The sequence below is a fragment of the Lynx canadensis genome, chromosome X, assembly GCF_007474595.2.
Source record: "Lynx canadensis isolate LIC74 chromosome X, mLynCan4.pri.v2, whole genome shotgun sequence".
Taxonomy (NCBI): Eukaryota; Metazoa; Chordata; class Mammalia; order Carnivora; family Felidae; genus Lynx; species Lynx canadensis.
In genome coordinates, this window is record NC_044321.2 from 17,882,331 (window position 1) to 17,905,716 (window position 23,386).

General features: G+C 41.1%; 1 protein-coding gene across 1 annotated transcript in view; it reads left to right on the plus strand.

The window, feature by feature from the left end:
• The window catches only part of PHEX (phosphate regulating endopeptidase homolog X-linked), a 228,066-nt gene that overhangs the window by 32,057 nt on the left and 172,623 nt on the right, over window positions 1-23,386 (plus strand). Inside the window, exons 6-8 of the mRNA XM_032592115.1 lie at window positions 12,174-12,260; window positions 13,317-13,543; window positions 21,651-21,719. Coding sequence (XP_032448006.1) covers window positions 12,174-12,260; window positions 13,317-13,543; window positions 21,651-21,719 — 383 coding nt within the window. The remainder of the gene's footprint in view (window positions 1-12,173; window positions 12,261-13,316; window positions 13,544-21,650; window positions 21,720-23,386) is intronic.

Sequence of the window (23,386 nt, forward strand, 5' to 3'; positions counted from 1 at the left end):
CAAGGAGAGCAATTTCTTTCCCTTAGTTTGTTTTCTGAAAGATATGTTCATTTTGTTTTCCCTTGCCTTCCTCCTCAAAAAACTTGGGCAACTTGAATTTATTAGGAAATCTGCATGTAATTGTAGATTAATAACCTAACCATTAATACCACATTAGTTCACTGTGATTAATAGCATCTCTGTGAATGCTTAATGAATTAGTAATGATGGACTATTTGCTTTAAAGTGTCAAGGGAACATTCCATGTAAAAAGGCACTACCCATAACAGGAAAATTAATTATATGCTGGTTGGAGAATAGCTTGTCACAAATAAGAAATGTTTGTTTGGAAAGGCTTACTGGTGTTCATATTTATACAGTGAGAGGTATTTTTAAAACATGTATGGACCTTTTAATTTAGAAAACTAGAAGGGGATTTGATTTTCATCAGTAGTTTAGATGGGTGTGGGCACTGATATTTCTGAGAGAAACCCACACGGATGTGTGCCAGTATGCTCTCAAGTTTGCTTCCTATGGTGGTCACTTAGATGAAGTTCCAAATGGAACCACTTCTACTACCTGCTGTCTATTCTGAATTCGTAAGTTCACTTCCCCAAGGCCCAAACTGTTCTTGTTACTAATTTTATTCAGTTAGCCTATCATTTGTTTTCTCTTTGGTTCCTCACTCTAATTTGGTGCTGTTAGCCATCATTGTTTATTTCTGTCTTTGCCCTACATCCGAGGAAGCGAAGGTCAGGGAAATTATGTGACTTGCCCAAACCAATCCAGCCATATAATTTGTCCCCCACAGATTATGGGTCTAACATTTCAAATGTCTCCAATTTTAACCCAGGCGGAAAGAGCTGCATGAGCAGAGGCTTTGTCCAGCTGGTGCCTTTGAGGAAACCCAAGAAGCCCAGTGTGATTGGAGCTCAGAGCTGGAAGGGAAAAAGGGACAAAAGACAAGACTGGAGAGAAAGGAGGGGCCAGAGCATGTGGGCCTCTTAGCCTGTGTAAAGATTTTCCCCTCTGTCGTCGGGCCCGGGGAGCCATTTGTAAATGTCATGTTGAGGGGTGTGATGGGTTTTGCCAGAGCACACTGGCTGCATGTGGAGAATGATACTGGAGGAAGCAGTGGATGTATGGAGACCAGTTCAGAAGGCCCCATCATGCTGTCCTCTTGTCTAGCTTGGGATCCAGGTGAAGGTAGAGATGTCTTCCTTGTTACAGAAAACTCCAAGCATCATTGGGGATTATTTTCTCTGTGTTCTCCTCAGGTCAGCGTGAAGGGTCCTTGTCTCTTCTCTGTAGCCCCTGGTTTCTTTGAACTTGGAAATGTACTTTGCCAAGCACCTCCAGTCCCCCGGCAGAATCTGCTGCAGAAGCCACGCGGTAGCAGCTGGTGGGCGTGGAAGTTTTCTGTCTTCCTGCCAGCCCTTCTGCCCCTTTGTCTTGTGCCCAAGGTGTTGTTGCTTCCCTTCTTTGGGACAGAGCGGGGAAGAGAGCCTGGTTCCTAATCCCTCACTGTTAGAAATGCCATCTAAGGAGGATGGTTTTTCTTGACCACACACTGTAGTTTGAATGGCCAGGAATAGAGCCTCTGCTACTCTTACCTCCTCATGGAAGGTGGGAGTGAAGACAGGGCTTGGTTGGGAAGTGGCTTTTGAAAGCTATGTTTACAGTGTTTTTGATGCCACTTTCACAGATGAGGGAGGAGTTGTGAAGTCTGGGGCTCAGATTTTTCGGGATTTAAGGGACGCGGTATTTATCCCACTCTTTTTTGCCTTAGGGTGTGGTATAAGTGAGAGTTAAAAATAGATGCCCTGTATTTTTTTCACTTTGGAAGTTTTCCTGGCATCGTGTAGTTTTTTTTTTTTTTTCTCTTGAACCAGTGAATCAACCCTCACCTCAAACCCCTGTTGCATTTCACCTTTTAGAAAGGAACTTTTAAAGCTGGACTTTGCAGAACTGAGAAACTAAGTTGGACCTAAATGGGCCAATATGAGGAGAGTGTCTCTGGAACAAAACAGAGTAGTACTGTCCTTGAAGAATGTTGACGCTTAATTAAGATAGAGTTGTGGAGTGAGGGAATCAGCAGTGACTTTGGGTGGGATGGGGAATGGAGGAGGAGGGCCTGTGGGCTGGTGATGTTTTCTGGGATCACAGACATTAAGAAGGACTGGTGATAATTGTCAACTATACCTCAGTAAAGTTGGGGTAAGTAAAGGAGGGCTGGTAAGCGCTATTGCTTTTTAAAGTGTGTTCCCTCAACCTGTAACATGGGCATAACCTGAAAATTTGTTAGAAATGCAAATTTTTGGGCCATACCCCAGACCTAGGCTATATTAGTCTGGAGGAAGACCCAGCACTTGGTGTTTTAATAAGCCCTTCCAGTGATTCTGATGCAGGTTCAAGTTTGGACACTACTGGTTTAGACTAGGGCATAATATGAAGTCACACCTTAGGGACCAGCTAATTTTGTCCTGCCCTAACCTCACCAGGCCTCCCACCCCTGGGTAGGTACCTCAGGAGTGCGTCTCCTTGCTCACAGATGTGGTCACAGGGCAAAGTGGGTAGATGGCTCAGCCCACAGTCAGTCCACCACTGCAAAAACATGTCTCGATGTAACCAGGGAAGGCCTTTCTTCCGGTCAAGGTCAAGAGATCTGTTCATTCTATGAGGGCATTGCTGCCTCTGGATTACACGCTTGGAGGCCTTGTTCTCACACAGAAAAGCAACGTGTGGAGTTTTACTGGGCACCTGATGGTTGAGTGAGCAGGAGTTAGAGACCTAAGCCCAGATCAAAGCTCTAACCTTTCCTGCCTGAGTTTCCTTGGACAGGTTCTTAGGGTCTTGTTACAAGCAGAATGGGATCAGTGATACATGCTTCTGAGGGTTGGTGGGAGATTAATTGAGGTTGTATACAATACACCTAGCACAGAGCTGGTGCTTAATAAATGAATGCTGTCACCACTGGGTCCTTGGATGTCTCAGGACTGCTCGGGAAGGACCCCTGGAGGGGTTATATAACCATACATGGCCTTTTCCTTCTAATGTTAAGATGGTAGAAATAGGTAGGACAAAATATATAATTAGGGTTTTTACTATGGGAAAAAAAAACTGAAGATGGATTTTAGTGACTTTAAATTCACACAGGCCTTACATTGAATTATCTGCTAAGGTACAATTGATGTAAATAGGAAAGCTATTTTTATGAGTTAAAATATCATATTGGCAGATACATTGTAATTCTGTGCTGTCAAAGAGTAATGTTAAAATTTATTTTAAATTATCTTGAAGTACAACCCTGCTAAGTGTACTCCTCATAAATTCACTTACAAGTGAACATAATAAAAGAGTTACCTTCTATTAGACTTTTGTAATGTCTGAATTGATTTCATTATGGGCAAAGAGGTCTTTTGTATTAAATGGGGAGTATTTTTATGTTGTTTGGTAAGCCCTGATTTAGATGGATGAGTTTAGAGGGTTTTAGTGCCCCTCAAGTAATCCCTGCCTCTTCTTCTTAAGCTGACACCAGCCAACAATTATAATTTATAAGATGATCATAAAAAATGAACGGAGAAAAGGATTCTGACAGCTTCTCTCCCTATGTTTAGATGGGAGTTTCCCTGAAGAATGAGAAATATCAGTTCTTACTGTCTTTTCAGTGTGTCAGAAAGACTCAGGTAATCCCATGCTTGACTGGCTGTGGGCGGAGGAACTGCCAGGTAGAGTGTCGCACTGCTCGTGTGCAAACATGAGGGTTATGGGATCCACAGACCATGACTTCGTCAACTTGAATTTTATTTTATTTTTTTCAACGTTTTTTTTTTTTGTTGTTTTGTTTTTTTTATTTTTTTTTTATTTTTGGGACAGAGAGAGACAGAGCATGAACAGGGGAGGGGCAGAGAGAGAGGGAGACACAGAATCGGAAACAGGCTCCAGGCTCTGAGCCATCAGCCCAGAGCCCGACGCGGGGCTCGAACTCACGGACCGCGAGATCGTGACCTGGCTGAAGTCGGACGCTTAACCGACTGCGCCACCCAGGCGCCCTGAATTTTATTTTTTAACGAGAGTAACAATGGGCTTTGCAAGTCGATTTAGACTCTCCAGGTCCACCTGCATAAGAGCTGAATGCCCATGCAGTGTGGGTTAGAAAAATGAAATTTCTCAGTACGGTCAATAAACTGAGGAGCCTGGAAGCCAAATTGAAGTCTGTAGCCTGGAAAATCAACAGGGACTAAAAATAGTAAGATTAGAGGCGACATTCAACTATGGACCATCCTAAGGTGGTTTTTAAGTACCACCAGATGGGAAACCAGGCCATGATATGATAGGTTTAAAAATACATAAATTTCTAAAGAGCATTCTAGTTGTTACCTAGGTGTGGAAGGGCATACCTTTCCTTAAGTGTGGATTTGACCTTTCAAAGTTTTGACTTTTCCTATTTTTTCTTTAACTAGAATTAAGAGGATACTCCCCCTGATTTCTAAGGGAGAAATGTTGGCGTAATCAATCATGAGATTGAGAATTCACATGGATGGCATGTAACATGAAGATTGAGAATGCAGTTACTGTTTGCTTTTAAGCAAATCAGGCAGACAGCTTTGCTCTCTTAGCAAGTAGCTAGACACATAGACGGATTGCAGGGTTGGGAGAAAGAACACAAAGGAGCATGTTTTGACAGAGTTCCAGTGCTCTTGAGCCATCTCATTCAAACGGCATCAGCTCAGCACTGAGGTTCTTGGTAGGTATTTGCTCATAGGCCTAAAACTTTGTGCATATGAAATTTTTGAAAATGATATTAGGTGAAAGGTCCTAAATATTGCAGAAACTTCAAATGACTGGCCTGGGCTGCATGCGACTGTTTTGAGCTCTTGACTTACCAGGTCTTCAGGAGTCTTGTCCTTTGTGGAGAATTCTCTTTCCCAGTTCCAGAGCCCTCAATAAAGGCCTTGTCTCAGCAGGAGAAGTGAGTTGAATGAGTAGAATTGGTCGTCCTGTGTCAACTTGTTAGCTTAAAGGAAGTTGAATGCCAACCAAGTATTTTCCCCCAGATGGAAGACCAGGGAAGTGGAAATGTATGATTAAGCTGAGACCATTGGTATGATGAAACTTAGGCACCCTAAAAACTCGTGTTCATGAAAACCGATAAATGAAATCTTGGATTGCATTGTATGGTACAGACGCTGGGATGTGAGAAAAGGAGATTATAGATGTTTGTGTAATCAGGACATTGCTGATTATACCCAGCAATAATAAATAAAGTCCAACTTCTCACAGTTCCTTTTCTGTTGGATGAACAACTCTCAGACTTAATTAACCTTTTTGGAAATTCAACTTTGCAAATGTGGACTGAGCACCAACCATGCCAAGCAGTAGGTCCTGGGTGCTCCAGGATGAATGTGACACAGCCCCTGCCCCACAGAGACTACTCAATTTAATGGAGAATAGCCGCTGTTAATGCTAATTTTATGCACTGATATTACTTCGTATGTGACAATACTTGGGGCCCTATGACCAAAAATAGCTTTCTCATTAAAATTCTCCCTTTAGTTGTCCCCTGTGAAGCCAGGCTTGTGTTACAAAGGCATGCCTGTTCACACCGTGGGCAGAAACCAGTGCTACGTGGACTGTAGATCTAAACATGAAACAATAAGGGTTCTTAAAAAGGCATAGAATATTGTCATGATCTTGGGGCAGGCAAAGGTTTCTTAAGTGAGACACAAAATACACTAACTGTACACAGAAAAAATAGGGAACTTGGACTGTATTAAAAGAAAGCATTTTCCTTCATTACATGATGCCATTAAGAAAATGAAGACTGATTGGAGCACTTGGGTGGCTCAGTTGGTTGAGCGTCCGACTCTTGATTTCAGCTCCCGTCATGATCCCAGAGTCATGGGATCGAGCCCTGTGTCGGGGTCTGCACTGAACGTGGAGCCTGCTTGTGATGCTATCTCTCTCTGCCTCTCTCCCCTACTTGCTCTCTCTCTCTCTCTCAACTAAAAAATAAAAATAAAGAAAAACAAAGCTAATTGGGAGATTTTTCAATACAAATATTCAACAAAGGACTTGGTGTAGAATATATGAAGAAATTCTACAAATCGGTAAAAGATAGATTACCCAATAAAAGCAGGGTCATAGACTTGAGTAAGCACTTCCCCAAAGAGGATATTTGTTGTCTTGATCAGAAGTAGTGACTGGAAGGGAACCCAAGGGACTTCTGGGGCTCTGGTTGTTACATTGGTTAGAAGGGTGTGTTTACTGTGTGAAAATCCTTCAAATTATGATCAGTGTAGTTTTCTTGTATGTATGTTATAGTTTCATTAGAAATGTATATATCAGAAAAATGCCTTGTTGTTTAAGAGGAATGTGAGCAAAATATTTTTGTGGGTTAACACTGACTGTGGAATATCCCTCATCATGGAGCATTGCCTCTATTGTGGAAGCAAAGCAAGCATGGAATGTGGGGCTCTGCGACGTGGCTAGGGCTGCTACAGTTTGTAAAACAGTCCTGCACATGGAGCGGCAGTGTCTTGCATTATAGCATGTGGCCTTTGGCTACCATTATCCTAAGAAGGGAGGAGGAAAAAACATTTATGGAAAAGCACAAGAAACAAGCTTTATTACAGTTTTGTAAATGGCTGACTTGGCCTGTAATCTTGTTTAAGCCACCATTGGTTGATCACGTAGGTGTCTGCCCTTTGATATTGGGAGTTTCTTTGCATTAAAATGTTTGATCTTCACCACACTCCTGGGAGGTAGGCACTATTATCTTTCAAATTTGCAGTTGAAGAAACTGAGGCTTAGATTAAATAACTTGCCCGGTTCCAGCTAGAAAGAAGCAGCAAGCTGAAACCAGAAACCACTTTGGTGTGATTTGAAAGCCCACCCACTTGACATGTCTATTTGTCTTTTTTTGAAAAAACAATTTTACTTGATTAATGAGAGGAAAAGATACGTAATGTGTGTTATGTTCAAATTTGATCAGAAGCGCTTTGAAACCAGCTTTAAAGTCTGAGGTGTGTTGCACTGTAGGTTTTTATGAACTGGAGTTTCACTTTTCTGTCATCACATGGTTAAGGATGCACGCAAGGGGGTGAGGATTGAGAAATCATTTGAGAAACAACTTCAATTATGATGGAATGCCCTTGTATGGGTGACCCATGAGTCCTTCTCAGTGCTTTAGGGACATTTTAATAACCTGAGTAAGTGCCATTGGTAGGCAGGCTTTGTTTTCTGCTCATTAATGACTCTCCAGGCTAGACTTTATTCCTCTTACCACTAATTCAAATACAGAGATACATAAAATGAATGCTGCCAACTGATTGCCATGCTATTGTCTTAATATCATTGCTCTCCTGCCTGCTTGGGCGTGAGGTGGAGAGGAGAAGGAAAGGTGTGTGACAGGTAACCCGTGATAGCTACATGTGTTTTAAAAGCCACATTCTGGGGGCGCCTGGGTGGCTCAGTCAGTTCAGTGGCCGACTCTTGATTTCAGCTTAGGTCATGATCTCACGGTTGTGAGATCAAACCCTGCATCGGGCTCTGCATGGACAGTGTGGAGCCTGCTTGGGATTCTCTCTCTCTGCCCCTCATGCACACGCATGCTTGTTCACTCTTAAAGTAAATAAACTTAAAAAGTATTTAAAAGCCATATTCCGGTACAGAAATCAGAATTTTAACACGTACAGGCATACCTCACTTTATAACAGTTCCTTTGTTGGGCTGGGCAGAGCTTGCGTTCTTAAAAAACTTGCAGGGTTGCCACAAACCTTCATCAAGCAAGTCTCTTTGGTGCCATTTTTCCAACAGCATTTGCTTCCTTTGAGTCTTTGCATCACATTTTGGTAATTCTTGAAATATTTCAAACCTATTCATTACTCTTAGATTTGTTATGGTGATCTGTGACCAATGAGCTTTGATGTTATCATTGTAATTGTTTGGGGGCATCACAAACCATATAAGATGGCAAACTTAATTGATAAATGTTGTATGTGTTCTGGTTGCTCCACTAATTGGCTGTCCACCCATCTTGTTCCGTCTCCTCAGGCCTCCTTATTCCAAGACAAGCAATATTGAAATAAGGCCAGTTAATAACTCTACAGTGGCCTGTTAAGTGTTCAAATGAAAGGAAGAATCCTATGTCTCTCACTTTCAATCAAAAGCTAGAAATGATTAAACTTAGTGAGGAAGGTGTGTTGAAAGCTAGGCCTCTTGCACCAAACAGGTAGCCAAGTTGTGAATGCAGACGATACATTCCTGAAGGAAATGATAAGTGTTCCTCCAGTGAACACACAAATGATAAGAAGGCCAAACAGCCTTATTACTGATATGGAGAAAGTTTGATAGAAAATCAAACCAGCCACAATATAGGCACCCTAAGCCAAAGCCTAATGCAGAGTGAGGACCTAACTCCCTTCAATTCTATGAAGACTGAGAGGCGAGGAAGCTGCTGGAGAAAAGTTGGAAACTAGCAGAGGTTGGCTCATGAGATTTGAGGAAAGAACCTATAAAACATTGTTCCGTAAAACAAGGTGAAGCTGTGTTATCCAGATATCCAAGTTATCCAGAAGATGTAGCTAAGATAATTCATGAAGATGACTGCACTAAACACATTTTCAATGTAGATGGAATAGCCTTATTTGGAAGAAGATGCCATCCTGGACTTGCATAGCTAGAGAGGAGAAGTCAATACCTGGCTTCAAAGCTTCAAAGGATAGGCTGTGACTCTCTTCTTAGGGGCTAATGTAGCTGGTGACTAAGTAGAAGCCATTGCTCATTTGCCTTTCTGAAAATCCTAAGGCCCTTAAGGATTATGCTAAATCTACTCTGCCTGTGCTCTCTAAATAGAACAGCAAAGCCTAGATGACAGCACATCTGTTCACAACATAGCTTAGTGAGTATTTTAAACCCACTGTTGAGACCTATAGCTTAGAAAAAATATGACTGCTCATTGACAGTGTACCTGTTTACCCAAGAACTCTGATGGAGATATACAGTGAGATTAGTGTTGTTTTCATGTCTCCTAACACGACATCCACTCTGCAGCCCATGGATCAAGGAGTCATTGTAACTTTTAAGTCTTATCATTTAAGAAGTAAGTTTCATAAGGCTATAGCCGCCGTAGAAAGTGATCCCTGTGATGGATCTGGGAACAGTAAATAGAAAACCTCCTGGAAAGGATTCACCATTCTAGATGACATTAAGAACATTCATGATTGATGGGAAGAGGTCAAAATGTCGACATTCACAGGAGTCTGAAAAGAAGCTGATTTCAACCATCATGGGTGACTTTGAAGGGATTCAAGATTTCAGGGGAGGAAGTAATTTCTAATGTGGTGGAAATCACAAGAGAAGTAGAAGAGAAAGTGGAGCCTGAAGGTGTGACTGAATTGCTGCCATCTCATGATCAAACTTGAATAGATGAGGAGTTCTTTCTTATGAATGAACAGAGAAAGTGGTTTCTTGTGATGGAATCTACTCCTGGCAAAGACACTGTGAAGATCATTGAAATGACAACCAAGGATTTAGAATATTACATTAACTTAGTTGATGGAGCAGCAGCAGGATTTGAGAGGATTGACTCTAGTTTTGGAAGAAGTTCTGCTGTGGATAAAATGCCATCAAACAGCATCATATGCCTCAGAGAAATCATTCCTGAAAGGAAGTGTCAATCTAGGTGGCATACTTAATTGTTGTCTTATTTTAAGAAATTACCACAGCCACCCTAGCCTTCAGCAGCCACCACCCTGATCTGTCAGCAGCCCTCAACATGGAGGCAGGGGCCTCCACCAGCAAAACAATTATAACTTGTTAAAAGCTCACATGATGGTTAGCATTTTGTGGCAAGCAAGTATTTTTAATTAAGGTATTACATTCTTTTTTAAAGACATAATGCTATTGTTGAAGTGCCTGGGTGGCTCAGTTGGTTGAGTGTCTGACTCTTGATTTTGGCTCAGGTCGGGATCCCAGACTCATGGGATTGAGCCCCACATTGGCTCTGTGTTGATGGTGGAGACTGCTTAAGATTCTCTCTCTCCCTTCCCCTGTCTTCCCTCCCTTCTCTCCCCTAGCCTCTCTCGCCTGCTGACGTTCTCTCTCTCTCTCTCTCTCTCTCTCCAAAAAAAACCGTCATGCTATTGCACACTTAATAGACTACAGTATAGTATAAACATAACTTTTATATGCACTGGGAAGCCAAAAAATTAATTTGACTTGCTTTATTGCAATATTCAGTTTATTGCAATAGTCTGCGCCTGAACCCACAGTATCTCTGGGATATGCCTGAACATATTATTGATATTTGTGCCTAGTTAGGGTTTTGGGAATGCCCTACTTAGCATTACATGTCCTCTTTCTCCCTTCTTGTGATACACAGACTGCCTTGGGTGCACACTCAGGCATATGTTTAATGCTTTGAATTCTTTTGCTCCCGTGGCTTGTTTTTGGTCCTAAGGGCATTCTTGTTTGCAATCTGTGGAGTGTTTATAGCATCGGAATAACATCATGTCCTTAAATGGAATTTGGATTAGTTACTTTCAAATGTGTCTCCCTAACAGTCCAATGACTGTGGAAGTAATACCATGGAAAGGCACATGATCTGATTTGAATAGAAAGATATGTGGATATGGTTTTAGAGCTTTATGTTTATTAAAAAAACAAATCTCTCTTCTTTATCCTTGTGGCTAGGTATCCTGCTTTATTGCTATGATAACACACAAGAAAGAAACATGACACAAGTTGAAATAATTGAAAATGCCCACATCCAACTCAATGTATTTTATTTGAATCCATGTAATTAATGTGGACTTGTTTGACGTACAGGTGCTCATAAAAAACTGGACAGGAGCTCTGGATTGCATTTTTTCCCCATAAAGGTAGAACTTCTTTTTTTATTGTTTAATTATCTTTGAGAGAGAGCACGTGAACATGTAGGGGAGGAGCAGAGAGAGAGAGAGAGAGAGAGAGAGAGAGAGACCGAATCCCAAGCAGGCTCCAGGCTCTGAGCTGTGAGCACAGAGCCCAATGTGGGGCTCGAACCTACAAACCATCAAATCACAACCTGAGCTGAAGTCAGACACTCAACCGACTGAGCCACCCAGGTGCCCTCAGAAAGGTAGAACTTCTAGTTTAGAAGTAAAGATTCCTCTTCAGGTAATACGTAATTATTTGTTAATTTGATGAGCACTCTACATTGTGTCTTGAAGCTATTCAGAGTACTTTGGGAGCATCTGTTGTGCCATCATTTGGAGGCTGCTAAGATGTTTCAGAAATAAACTCCAAATGCCTTGACAACGGCAGTTTGATGCCTGATGTAGGCAGTAACACGGTGCTGCATGGGGATTCTTCGTCTTGGCTTCATGTAGGAAAATTAATACTCTCAAGTGCATCCAAGGTGTGTTTTGGGGAAGAGGGTAGTTTTTTTTTTGAGTCTTGGCTTTCTTCCTCTATTTAATAGTGACAGCTGTCATTTTTCACCTTCAGAAAAAAGCATCACTGATTTTATAAATAGCAAATCATTTTTTGGGTGGGCTCAGGTCTATGCTGGCAACCATTTTATACACATGACCTCATTTAAATGGCCAGGACTTTGCATGTATAAATGGACAAGTTTTCAGGCAATTTGGGTAGGCTTTCCAATCTCGCCTCTCCATTTCCTGTCTAAACAACTTCTTTCATGTCCACAGCATGTTTATGCAACATTGAATAAAACTTCTAATGGGAAATTTCTTCCAGGTGACCTCCCTGAGAGGCTGGGCTATGGAGAAATCTTAAGAAACCCGACTCTGATGAAATTGCCTCCTTTGAGAATATTACTCGGTGCAGAAACAAGGAACAGAATTCAGTTATTTTTAGTTCTTGAATAAATGAATTCTGTTTCCTTTTGTGTAGGTAGCAGAAAACATTAACCCCTGCAGCAGGTCCAGTTTCAGTTAGAAATTGAACTTTTGGATTCTGTGAATTAGGAGAACCTTGGAAAAGAGAATGTTAAATTTTATTTTTTATTTGAACCTCAAGCAACTTGGACTCGGTTCTGCCATCTGTGTATCTTTTATAGATGTGTCTTTTGCAGGGCTGTCTGCCTTTACATTTAATTTTCTGGAGGCTGGGACTGTGGTTATCAGATGACCTCTAACTCGGCACCATGTGTGGGTGGATACTAACGAATCCTTTCTCCACCTTCCTAGCACTTTTGGAGAAATCTATCAGTAGAAGGCGGGACACCGAAGCCATACAGAAAGCCAAAATCCTTTATTCATCTTGCATGAATGAGAGTAAGTAATAAAGACAATAAAATATTTACCACCCTCTTCTTCACAGACTCTCTTAATGTTTAAAGATATTATTTAAGGAAAAAGAGAACTACTAAGAATTCGATTAATGTTTAAAAGTGTTGTTTGAGGAAAGGAACAATTTTCAGAGACTGGATTTTGACTCTCCCGTTCTTAATGTTCTGTTGGTAGCTTGATGGAGAAAATAGGAAAATAATTTTATTTCTATGGCTTGGATTCTTTAGGTATCAAGTACTCCATGAGAAACTTGGGTAGGGTCAGAAGGGCAGACCCCATTGTATGTGGTGCAGAAATAAGAATCCAGAGGCCAGGTCTGGTCTGAGAAGGAGCCTGGGAGAGAGGGTATTTGGGAGTGTTGCTATATCCCATAGAACCTTACAGGGGCCCAAGAAAATCCAGATTCCCAGGTGGACCGGGCCCCTTCTGCTTTTCCATCAGTCTAACAGGCATCTTAGGTGGGTGTGTTAGGCCTGTGTTGGCATCTTGGGTCTGATTGGAGTTAAGGTGACACTTGTCATTTTATCTGGTGTGCTTTCTCAAGACCACTGCAGGGAGAAACCAGTGCCAGTGGGAAGTGTGTTAACTTGTTTAGGATTTGAGATATTATTTGGTGAGGTAGAAGAGGGCAGTAAAAGATGACAAAGGAGCCTTGAGGCATTAATTCATGCATAGTGGGGAGGGGTTGGTTTTACCAAGCAGTTTCCTTTACCTAGGGTGGTTCCGTAGTTTTCCAAAATATTCTCAGCCTAATATCGCTCATTGGGCTGTAGTGAGCCCATCTTTTATTGTCAGGAATTTCAGCAGGTTCCCTAGTCTGCTCTCCTGGCAAGAACCCCAAGTTTAGGCAGTCACACTGAAGTGTGAATCAGAGGTAGTTCTGTCTCTGTGGCCGTGCTCAGTCTACCACACCTCCCTCGAACAGCTGAAATGCTAAGTTGGGACCTTACGGGAATTTTCTCTTGAGAAGATACACTTGCCTTTTAGTATGGTGATCCTGTTTGCAATTCTAACTCTTCTTTCATATCCGTTCCCTTTCAGAAGCGATCGAAAGAGCAGATGCCAAACCATTGCTCCACATCCTGCGGCATTCACCTTTCCGCTGGCCTGTGCTCGAGTCTAATATTGGTCCTGAGGGAGTGTGGTCAGAGAGAAAGTTCAGTCTTTTGCATACCCTTGCAACATTTCGTGGTCAGTACAGCAATTCTGTGTTCATCCGACTGTATGTGTCCCCTGATGACAAGGCATCCAACGAACATATCTTGAAGGTATAGTGAGCACTTGTTCATCCCGTTTGTTCAGTTCATGGTTAGCCTTTTGGGGTGTGTTTCCAGGGAATGAGAATCCTAGCACCTTACTGAAATGATCAGATAACAATTCTGTTAATCATTAGGATCTATAATATTCCCCTTCATCCCAGATTTGTGGAGTGTAAATGAGGAACAAATCAGTTTTGTCTGCCTTTCAGGAAGCTTATGGATGAGTTTCAAGTCATCTCTGATCTGGCCCTCAAATCTCTACTCTGAGCATGTGTGGAGCCCCTAAATTCCAGTGGGGAGCAGGCTGCAAAGACTTTGTGAACTCTGCTCCTCCCCTCACCTCATCCTTCCCTTGACAAAGGAGAACACATACCACGAGCCTTTGTTCACCTTTCCCTAACATATTCTTGCAGGCACATCTAAAATTTCATTGTCAAGTTCATCCTGATTCTCCCTTCCTTCATTTAAAAAGGAAGAAAAACTTGTTCTAAGTATTTGTTTGCATTTTCTGTTAGGAGAGTAAGCATTTCTCCCATGAAGGGATGGGGCATGCAGACATACCTTGAGGTACATTATTATATTGGTAAAATTGGGACTGTCTGAAAACTACCAACAAAGACTCATCAGTAAAACAGCTTGGCAAGGATTCAAATAACATTTCTTAAATTGTTTTGTGTTTTGATCCTGTTAAATGTTTTACTTCCACAGCTACTTGGACTAATTATGAAAATTTTACTGAATCACTGATTATTTTCCTCCCAGTTCTGTCCTTTGTCAAACCAGAAAATATTGGTGATATAATGATGATCAAATTGTAGAAGTATAAAACCTTTAGAGTATATTACCCTCTTTTGTTGCAAGTCAGCTTTTAAAAATCTACGCCCTACAGTTTTGTTTTTATTATACCAAGGGGCTGGCATTTTTTTTTTCCTGTGAAGGACCAGATAGTAAATATTTTAGGCTCTGTGGGCCATATGGTCTCTGTCTCACCTACTCAGTTCTGCTGTTGCATCTGGGAAAGCAGCCATAGACACTACATACATGAATGGGTGTGGTTGTGTGACAGGCTGGCCAGGACGCTGTGGTCTGCCCAGCTATAGTTTAGACAATGGAAGTCTCAGTAAATCTCTAGTCACTGGCAGAATTCCCATCTACTCAGGAGGAAATTCTTAGTTCCAGAGATGTCTGTACTTCCGTGCTAGGTGAAGGAACAGGAACATGGCACTGACACACATGCTAATGCTGTCTGGATAAGATGTGCTATGCAAGACTCAAGGCAAAACGATGTTACATAATGGTCCAGTTGACCTGTGTTATGCTAATAGATTCCTTGCTTAAAAAACAAACAAACCAGGTTTTAAGGCTGTCATTCTTCATTGCAGAACTGTTATGATATCCTTTCAAATACCTTAAGTATTTTGAAGTTAGATGGAGACTTTCAAACTTAAATTTCTGCACTCTGTTGGGTGATAGAAGATCTTGACTCACACACATAAAAGTAATTACAAATGGTAACCATTTCATTTTTCACCAGTTTCTGGACCTAGTCTAAGAATTTATTTCCTTAAGCATTTTACTGTGGAAAATAATACAAAAATAAAAAGAATAGTATAACAAACCCCCATGTACTCATCAACCCAGCTTCAACAACTGGCAGCTTTTGGCTCTTCTTGTTTTATCCTAACCTTTTCTTTTGTGGGGGAGGCTGGAGCATTTTATAGCAAATCCAAAATTAATATCATTGCACTAGTAAATCAGTATTTATAGAATGGAAGGACTATTATCACAAAGTAATCATGATTCCATAATTAACATCTAACAACTAGTTAATTTTCAGTTTTCCTGAAATGTCTCAAACATGTCCTTTAAAAAAATTAAACAGTTGGTCTTTGAGTCAGGTTCCAAATAGGAATCTCATGTGCATTTGGTTGATGCGTCAATTTTCATCAGCATTGTAGATCTGACCGATTTCAGGGTAAACTAATAGTTGATGAGGGAAAATTATTGTTTATAGGAGAATAACAGCTTTAAAATGCAGGAGAAAGAATAAAAGTAGAAAGTTACTGTTTTAAAACATTTCTAATGAGAATAAAGGATCAAGGCAGCTATCATCAATAGCAGCTTAGAACCATTAGGTCAGTGGTTGATGGGGGAATTCATGGTAGATCACACTGACATCAAATGAACCCAAACATCAACAGTAGCCTTGCTAAAAGTGGGGCAACCAGATTTTGTATGCCTTCCGATACTGGGCACTGGGAAGCATACACCATCACCCATGATGTCTTGCCAAAGGAAAAGAAAAAAAAATGAACTTGGATCTAATCAGGCCTCTAGTTTTAATACCAGCTTACAAGAAACATGGAGAATAGAGGAACATGGTAACCAATTTTTAACAGCTTGCCTTGCATACTTAATATTCAATTAAATGGATCTGGGAAATACTGGACTGTCAATGAATAGACTAGTCTCCAGATATGAGTAGGCATTCATGGACTTCACTACTGCTCTCTTTTGCCAAGATGGTAACTTGTTCCAAACTGATGTGTTTGACCATGGCTTGGTATTTGAACGCAGCGTTCGTTTGCTTTAGTTGTGTCCCTGTTTGTACCATTTTATGTGAATAGTCACACACTTGAATTAACAAAATAGAGCTGCAGTCTCTGTAATTGTGACACCGTTAAAAGAAGTTCAAGCTTGTGTCTAGATATGGTAGAAGAAGCTCTCTTCTGAGATCTGCCTAAAACCCAATGAACCTGACAACAAAAATTAGTGTATTGGTAGCTGCCAGTGTTGTAGAATTTCCAAGTGTTGATTTTATTAGAAATAGTTAAAACTATAAAACATTTGATTAAATATTTGGAGCCTCTGGAGCACTTTTTAAAAAAATTTTATTTATTTGAGAGAAACAGAGACCGTGTGAGTGGGGGAGGGTCAGAGAGCAAGGGAGAGAGGATCCGAAGCAGCCTCCATGCTGCCAGTGCAGAGCCCAGTGTGGGGCTCGAACTCATGAAACTGTGAGATCATGACCTGAGCAGAAACCTAGTGTCAGATGCTTAACTGACTGAGCCACTCAGGCGTCCCTTAAAGTTTGTTTATTTTTCAGAGAGAGAGAAAGTGCAAGCAGGGGAGGAGCAGAGAGAGAGAGAGAGAGAGAGAGAGAGAGAGAGAGAGAGAGAGAATCCCAAGCAGGCTCCACACTGTCAGTGCAGAGCCCGATGTGGGGCTCAAAGCCATGAACTCTGAGATCATGACCTGAGCCAAAGTCAGATGCTTAACCAATTGAGCCACCCAGGTGCACTGCCCACCCCCTCCACTGGAGCATCTTTTATGTTTTGTGGAACATAGTTTGAAAACCACTAGGGTAGTGGAAAAAAGTGTAGGCTTTGTGGTTAAAGAGATTGAAGTTCATGGTTTGGCTTTGTGATTTACTCAGTGAATATCTGTGTGCACACTGCTTCACCTGAGTCTCATTTTCCCCATGAGTATTGACAGGTGAAATAGAACGTACTTTTCACTGTCACTGTGATGTTTAAATGAGGTGAATTATGTGAGAGTTTACAAGATAGATACTGACACACAGTAGCACATGACAAGAGGTATCCTTCTCTTATAGCGTGACGAGACAGCTGGTCAGAACCATTTGGAGAACCACTTGGCTCTCTTCATTTTTGGTACCCAGCCTACCTCTCAGATCTCGAGTTCACGTATGCAAGAAATAGACAATTTCCATTGGTCTCATCTCTGACTGAGCTCCCATGCCACCTTGTAGTGGGAAACAGAACCAGTCTGGGCATTTCTCCAACCTTCTGCTTGCCCCATTTCTTAGCCTTTTCCTGGGCCAGTAGGAGATCCTCCACTCATCAGGTACCTGGTTCTGAGAACAAACCCATTATCTCAGCCCACGTGGGCCCTTCCAGTGTGCTGCTGTGCTGCCAGAGCCCTGGGCCTCCCATTCTGCGATCCTACAATTTTTTAGGGGCAGTGACTGCCCGCTCTGCTCATGACCAGCTTGGACTTCTCTGGCTGCCTAGGAGATCTCTTTGCTCTGGGAGAAGTCTCTTACTTCAAAGTCTCCTCTCTCGATGTACTTAGAGTTCTTTTACCATCACATACTATATTTGTCAATGTTTTTAGCTTTTCTAATACCATAAACCCATGGGGCTAAGAAAAAGGGCTCGTTTTGGGAAGGCACAGCACTGTGGCAATATCTTTGGGTGAAGAAAGAAAGCACGTTTCCAGTGGGCAGAAGTATCCCCATGCCAAGGATGGACAGTTGGGTGTGCTCCAATCCAGAGTGGTCCTCTGTAAAGCTCCCCCATGGCGAGATGGCACAGGATTTATCACAGCCTGAAATGGGAGAAAGGAAATACAAAAATATAGGAAACAACAGAAGTCAAAGCTCCAAAACATACCTTGCTACATGTGTTTGGGTTTATTTTACGTAAGGAGAGAATAAAAATGAGGATTTAAAGGCCAATAAAAGGCTTGAATATGTATGCTCCTGAAAGAATGTTTGGAAGACCATGGTTGTCTCAGTATTTGTTACTGAAACAGTGACTTAAAGTCCTCATTAGTCAGTGGCCTGCTTTTGTCTGACTTTTAGCAAAATCTGTAAGGATGACAAGGAGAGACCCTCTTGGAAATGAAGTTTTTCTATTTGCTTTGTATTTTCTTTATCCTAAATCATAATCTGTCAGATGTTTCTTTTTGTGTTACTGCTTTCTTTCCTAAACTGAGGTTTGTTGCAGTTGGAGAAACAAAGTTCATCTTTCAGTTCAATATATCGGATTTCCAAAACACGTATTTTATTTTCTACTTGGGCTATTCAGATCATTTGTAAATGCAAGGATTAACAAACCTCCAATAACACAGTGTCCTGATGTTGGTCTCTTGAGAAAGTCTTTTGCCTCAAGAGTTCATATGCTTCTAAAGTGATTTAGTTGACAGACCTTAAACTGTTTGGTGTATTGAAAACGTTCCCTAGAAACTATAACAGTGTGAACGTTTAAAAAATGTCCAGTAACTTTAATTGAATCATCTAAACTTTTATAATAAGCAGATTTAACTTCATTTCATCAGAGGGAAGCTTTGGCTTTCTTGATATCATTTCCTGAGTTTCCTTTCCTATGTGACTGAAGCTCAAAAGACTGCTCCACCTTGTCCAGATCTAATTGAAAGCCAAAGCATCTTAATCATAATATTGTGTTTCACGATCCTGGCTCACTTAATTTTTGGAAGAAATGGTGGTAGATTGGGAATTTCAGTAGGATGAAGCCAGTCTGGCTTATGACTTGGTTGTTTGGGGCCAATTACACAAGAAGATTGAACACAGCAATTTGAGGATTTTAGTAATACATGCAGACAAGATGGATGTTATGAAAACCTCTTTTTTTCCCCCTTGAAACAAGAGCAGTGTTTTTCCTTGAATTTTTCATAACATCACTAACTCTTAACTTGGCCTTTGTAGAATTTGTTGCATGTGAAGGAGATTTTTATGGAAAACTATGATCCTCTGCAGATTTTATGTATTAAAAAAAGAAAATATTTGAGATTGTAGAAAAATGAAGAACAACTAGAATCGATAGATAAAAACAGTGTACAGTAATATAAACTAATGATATGTGCCTGTAGGATCCAGTTTTTATTCAGATGCTACTAATTTTTGGTTTGTTATTTAGATTTTCTATCTTCTTAATTTGGCTTAATTTTTTTCTGTGTGAATTATATAAATTAGAAAATCTGCTGTTGGGATCTATTTTATTCAGTCTTTAGGTAGTTGCTAAAACTCAAGAAAGAATAGCCATAGATTGGGAGTAGGTTCTGGAACTTAAAAAATATTTATTTTTAAATTTATATACAGTGAAATTAACTATCTGTGATGCACATGTCTATAAATTTTGGCAAACGCATATTCATGTAATCACCACCATGGTCAGAAAACAGAACAGTTCCGTCACCCCCAACAAAATTACCTCATGGTGCCCATCTGTAGTCAACCGTTTTCCCCATCCTTACACCCTCTTCTCTGTTCCTGTAGTTTTGCCTTTTTCAGAATGTGATTAAAAGTTGCCTGTGTTGTTGCATGTGTCAGTAGTTCATTCCCTTGTATGGCTGAGTAGTGTTTTCTTGTGTATCACCCTTTATCCATTCACCAGTTGAAGAACATTTGGGTTGTTTACAGTTTGGGGCAATTATGAACAGAGTTGCATGCAGGTTTTTGTGTGAGCAGAAGTTTTTATTTCTCTTGGGAACATACCTAGGAGTGAGGTTGCAGGGTCATAAATAAGTGTCTGCTTAACTTTATAAGAAACTATCGAACTGGTTTCTAAAGTGGCTCTGCATTTTGCATTCCCACCAGCATTGTGTGAGTGATCCAGTTTTCCCCCATCCTGGACAGTTTTTACGTTAGCAGGTTGTTTGTGGGCTCTTTTGTTTTTGCCATTCTAATGATGTATAGTGATGTTTTACTGTTTATTACTTACATTTTCCTAATTAGTAGTGATGTTGAGCATCTTCTCATGCAGTTACTTTCCATCTTCATACGTTCTTTGGTGAATTGTCTGTTCAGATCTTTTGCTTGCTTTTAAATTGTTTTTTTTTCTTACTGTTACATTTTGAGGGCTCTTTATATACAAGTCCTCTTTCACATATGTGATTTTCAAATATTTTGTCTCTGACTGTAGCTCGTCTTTTTATTCTCCTGATGGTGTCTTTAACAGAGCAAAATTTTTTAATGTTGATGCAGTCCAACTTACTTTTTCTTCTGTGGATCGTGATTTTAGTTGTCATGTCTAATAACTCTTTGTTTAACCCTAAGTCACAAAGATTTGCCCCTATGTTATCTTCTAGAAGTTTTATAGTTTTGGGTTTTGCATTTAAGTCTATGATCCATTTTGAGTTAGTTTTTAAGATGTGAGGTATGGATCAAGGTTCATTTTTTTGCTTTACAAATGGATGTCCACTTGTTGTAGCACATTCTTTGAAAACGCTGTCTGTCCCTTTTGATTGCCTTTAAGGTGCTGAAGGTGTTTAATTCAAGAAATTATGCTCTACTTTTCCATAATAACTCTGGTTGTTAAGTTGTCTGATTATTATTTGTATTTTTATCATCTATCCTAAACTTTCCAGAGAGAGTTCTAAATTTTGCAAAGATATCTCAAAACAAAATTATCATTTGATTCCTTTAAAATAAAAAAAATCTGGGGGGTGCCTAGGTGGCTCAGTCGGTTGAGCATCTGACTTCAGCTCAGGTCATGATCTTGCGGTTAGTAAGTTCGAGCCCCGCATTGGGCTCTGTGCTGACAGCCGGGAGCCTGGAGCCTGCTTCCAATTCTTTGTCTCCCTTTCTGTCTCTGCCCCTCCCCCGCTCATGCTCTGTCTCTCTCTCTTTCTCAAAAACAAACATTAAAAAAAATCTGGGTGCCTGGGTGGCTCAGTCAGTTAAGTGTCCGTCCAACTCTTGATCTGGGCTCAGGTTGTGATCTCATTCTTGGTGGGATTCAGCCCCACATTGAGCTCTGCACTGGCAGCAGGGAGCCTGATTGGGATTTTCTCTCTCCCTCTCTCTCTGTCCCTTCCTGGCTTGAGTGCACTCTCTTTCTGAAATAAACATAAAAAAAATCAGTGCAGTATAGTATTTCAGGGGTATGGAGGTAGAAAATGTGGTCAATCGGCCCTTTCCAGATTGGCATTTTGTAAAATACCAGAAAAGTACTAGATCTGGTGACAGGAGACACTGATGCTTCTCTGAGCCCTGCCCAGCCATGTTATCTTGGGAAAGTCACCTTGTTTCTCTGGCTTATGTTTATCCACAAGAAGGGGGAAAACCAAATCATTTCCAAGACCTATTTCAACTCAGAAAGCCTTGATGCTATTCAGTATTGATAGAACCTCAAAAGGATTAGAAACCATGGAGGAAGGGCAGGTCTCTGACATTTTATAATTTCTGTCATTGCTGAAGTACCTGTTTGCATGTAGCTCTGAGTGCATTCAACTATTTGTGTAATGGTGACAGAGACTCACACTATGACTGGAATGCAGATCTCATGACTCTTATTAAAAGGGTTTGTAAGAATTTACATTACAAACAGAATGCTTTCTCTTGTCTCAACAGCTGGACCAAGCAACTCTCTCCCTAGCTGTGAGGGAAGATTACCTCGATAATAGCACAGAAGCCAAGTCTGTAAGTTTTACCCATGTTGAACTCTGCACCTTGTCAGACTGTTGTTGGGTTCATAAATTGTTGTAAAATCCCTGACTCTTTACTGGCCATGAGCAATGTGACTATTGGATGACCATATTCCCAGTGCAGGAAACAGAGGTGTTTTATTCAGGCAAACAAATGGCATTCCCTGTCTTCTGGAAGTCTGGGCATCAAGGCTCAGTGTCCTGTTGATCAAGCTGGGGATACAGCACACCCGAATGAAGTAACCAAGAAATGAGCTTGCAGTCAGAACTGTAGAGAGCTCACTCTACATTGCAGAAGTAAAGTGGTGGTGGTGGTGGTGGGGGGGGGGGGGGTAACTGTGTTGACATAGTTAACCAGTGGTTCTCAAATTGTATGGCTTAAGAATCATCTGGGAACTTCCTGTTGAATGTTGATTCCTGGGCTGCAGCCCAGGAGAGTCTGATTTAGGAGACTTGAAGTGGGGCCCAGGAATCTGTTTTCCTAACAGGTGCTACAGGTTAATGTAAGGTTAATGAGAACTAGATGGGATCAGTTCCGATAGACTTCTTGGGTTGGCTTGGAAACCTGGTAGGTTCTTGGAGATTGGAGTAGCGCTGCGTCACTCCTGACACTTTCAATTCACTTTGGAAACTTGGTTGAACTTCCAAAGGACCCTCAGATCCAGGGGACCCTTGACTAGGGAGTTCACTGGTTTCTGGGCCAGCCTAAGAATGTAGGAACTTAGAAGTGTTGGCTCACAATGGAAGTCCTTGCATCTTTGCTGATACTAAATCCTGTAACCGGAAGGTTCTGAATGAAGGGCAGGAAGCTAGGTAAGATCTTCAGCAACTAACTTTCTTTGTGAGGACACTTATCAAAGAAGGTTGTTTTTTGTTGTGTTTTGTTACAGTTTTTGTTTGTTTTTTGAGAGAGACAGCACTCACGGGGAAGGGGCAGAAAGAGAGGAAGAGAGAGAGAATCCCAAGCAGGCCGCATGCTGTCAGCACAGAGCCTGATGGGGGGCTCAAACTCACAAACTGCGAGATCATGACCTGAGCCAAAACCAAGAGTCAGACACTTAAAAATCTCTGTTTAGTCTCTGGTCCCTCCTTTCTATTTTTAGTGCCTTAGGTCAGATCCTTGTTAACTCTCGACTTGACTACAATAAGTAGCCTTTTAACTGTTACCTCCTCCTATTCATTTCATTGCCTCCTTAGCACCACTGGACAAGACCCCTTCTCAAAATACAGCTCCCAGCATGCTTCTGCTCATGCGCTAGGCTCTGAGTTCCTTAGAGGGATTTCAAGGTCTCTTCATGACATGATCCTAAAGCACTTTTGCTGTCTGATATACTTTTACTTTTCCCCCAACAAAGGCATCTTACTCAACACACAGGAGGACTCTTCACTGCTCCTGAATCTGTCTCCTTCAAGTGCGCTGTGCCGGTTTTTCCAGGCTGGAATTCTTCTTCAGTTCTTGAGTTTGCAAACCCTTAGCAGCTTTGTTAAAGAACTTATTTTTGTCTCTCTAATGTTACAGTTAATAATTACATGTTTATCTCCCTCCCTGGATCATACATTGAGAACCCAGACTCATGCATTATGTAATTTTTCATCTGTACCCCCCATAAGCACCGAATGCCTAGCAAGACCTTTTATACATGTATTGATTGACTAAATAAT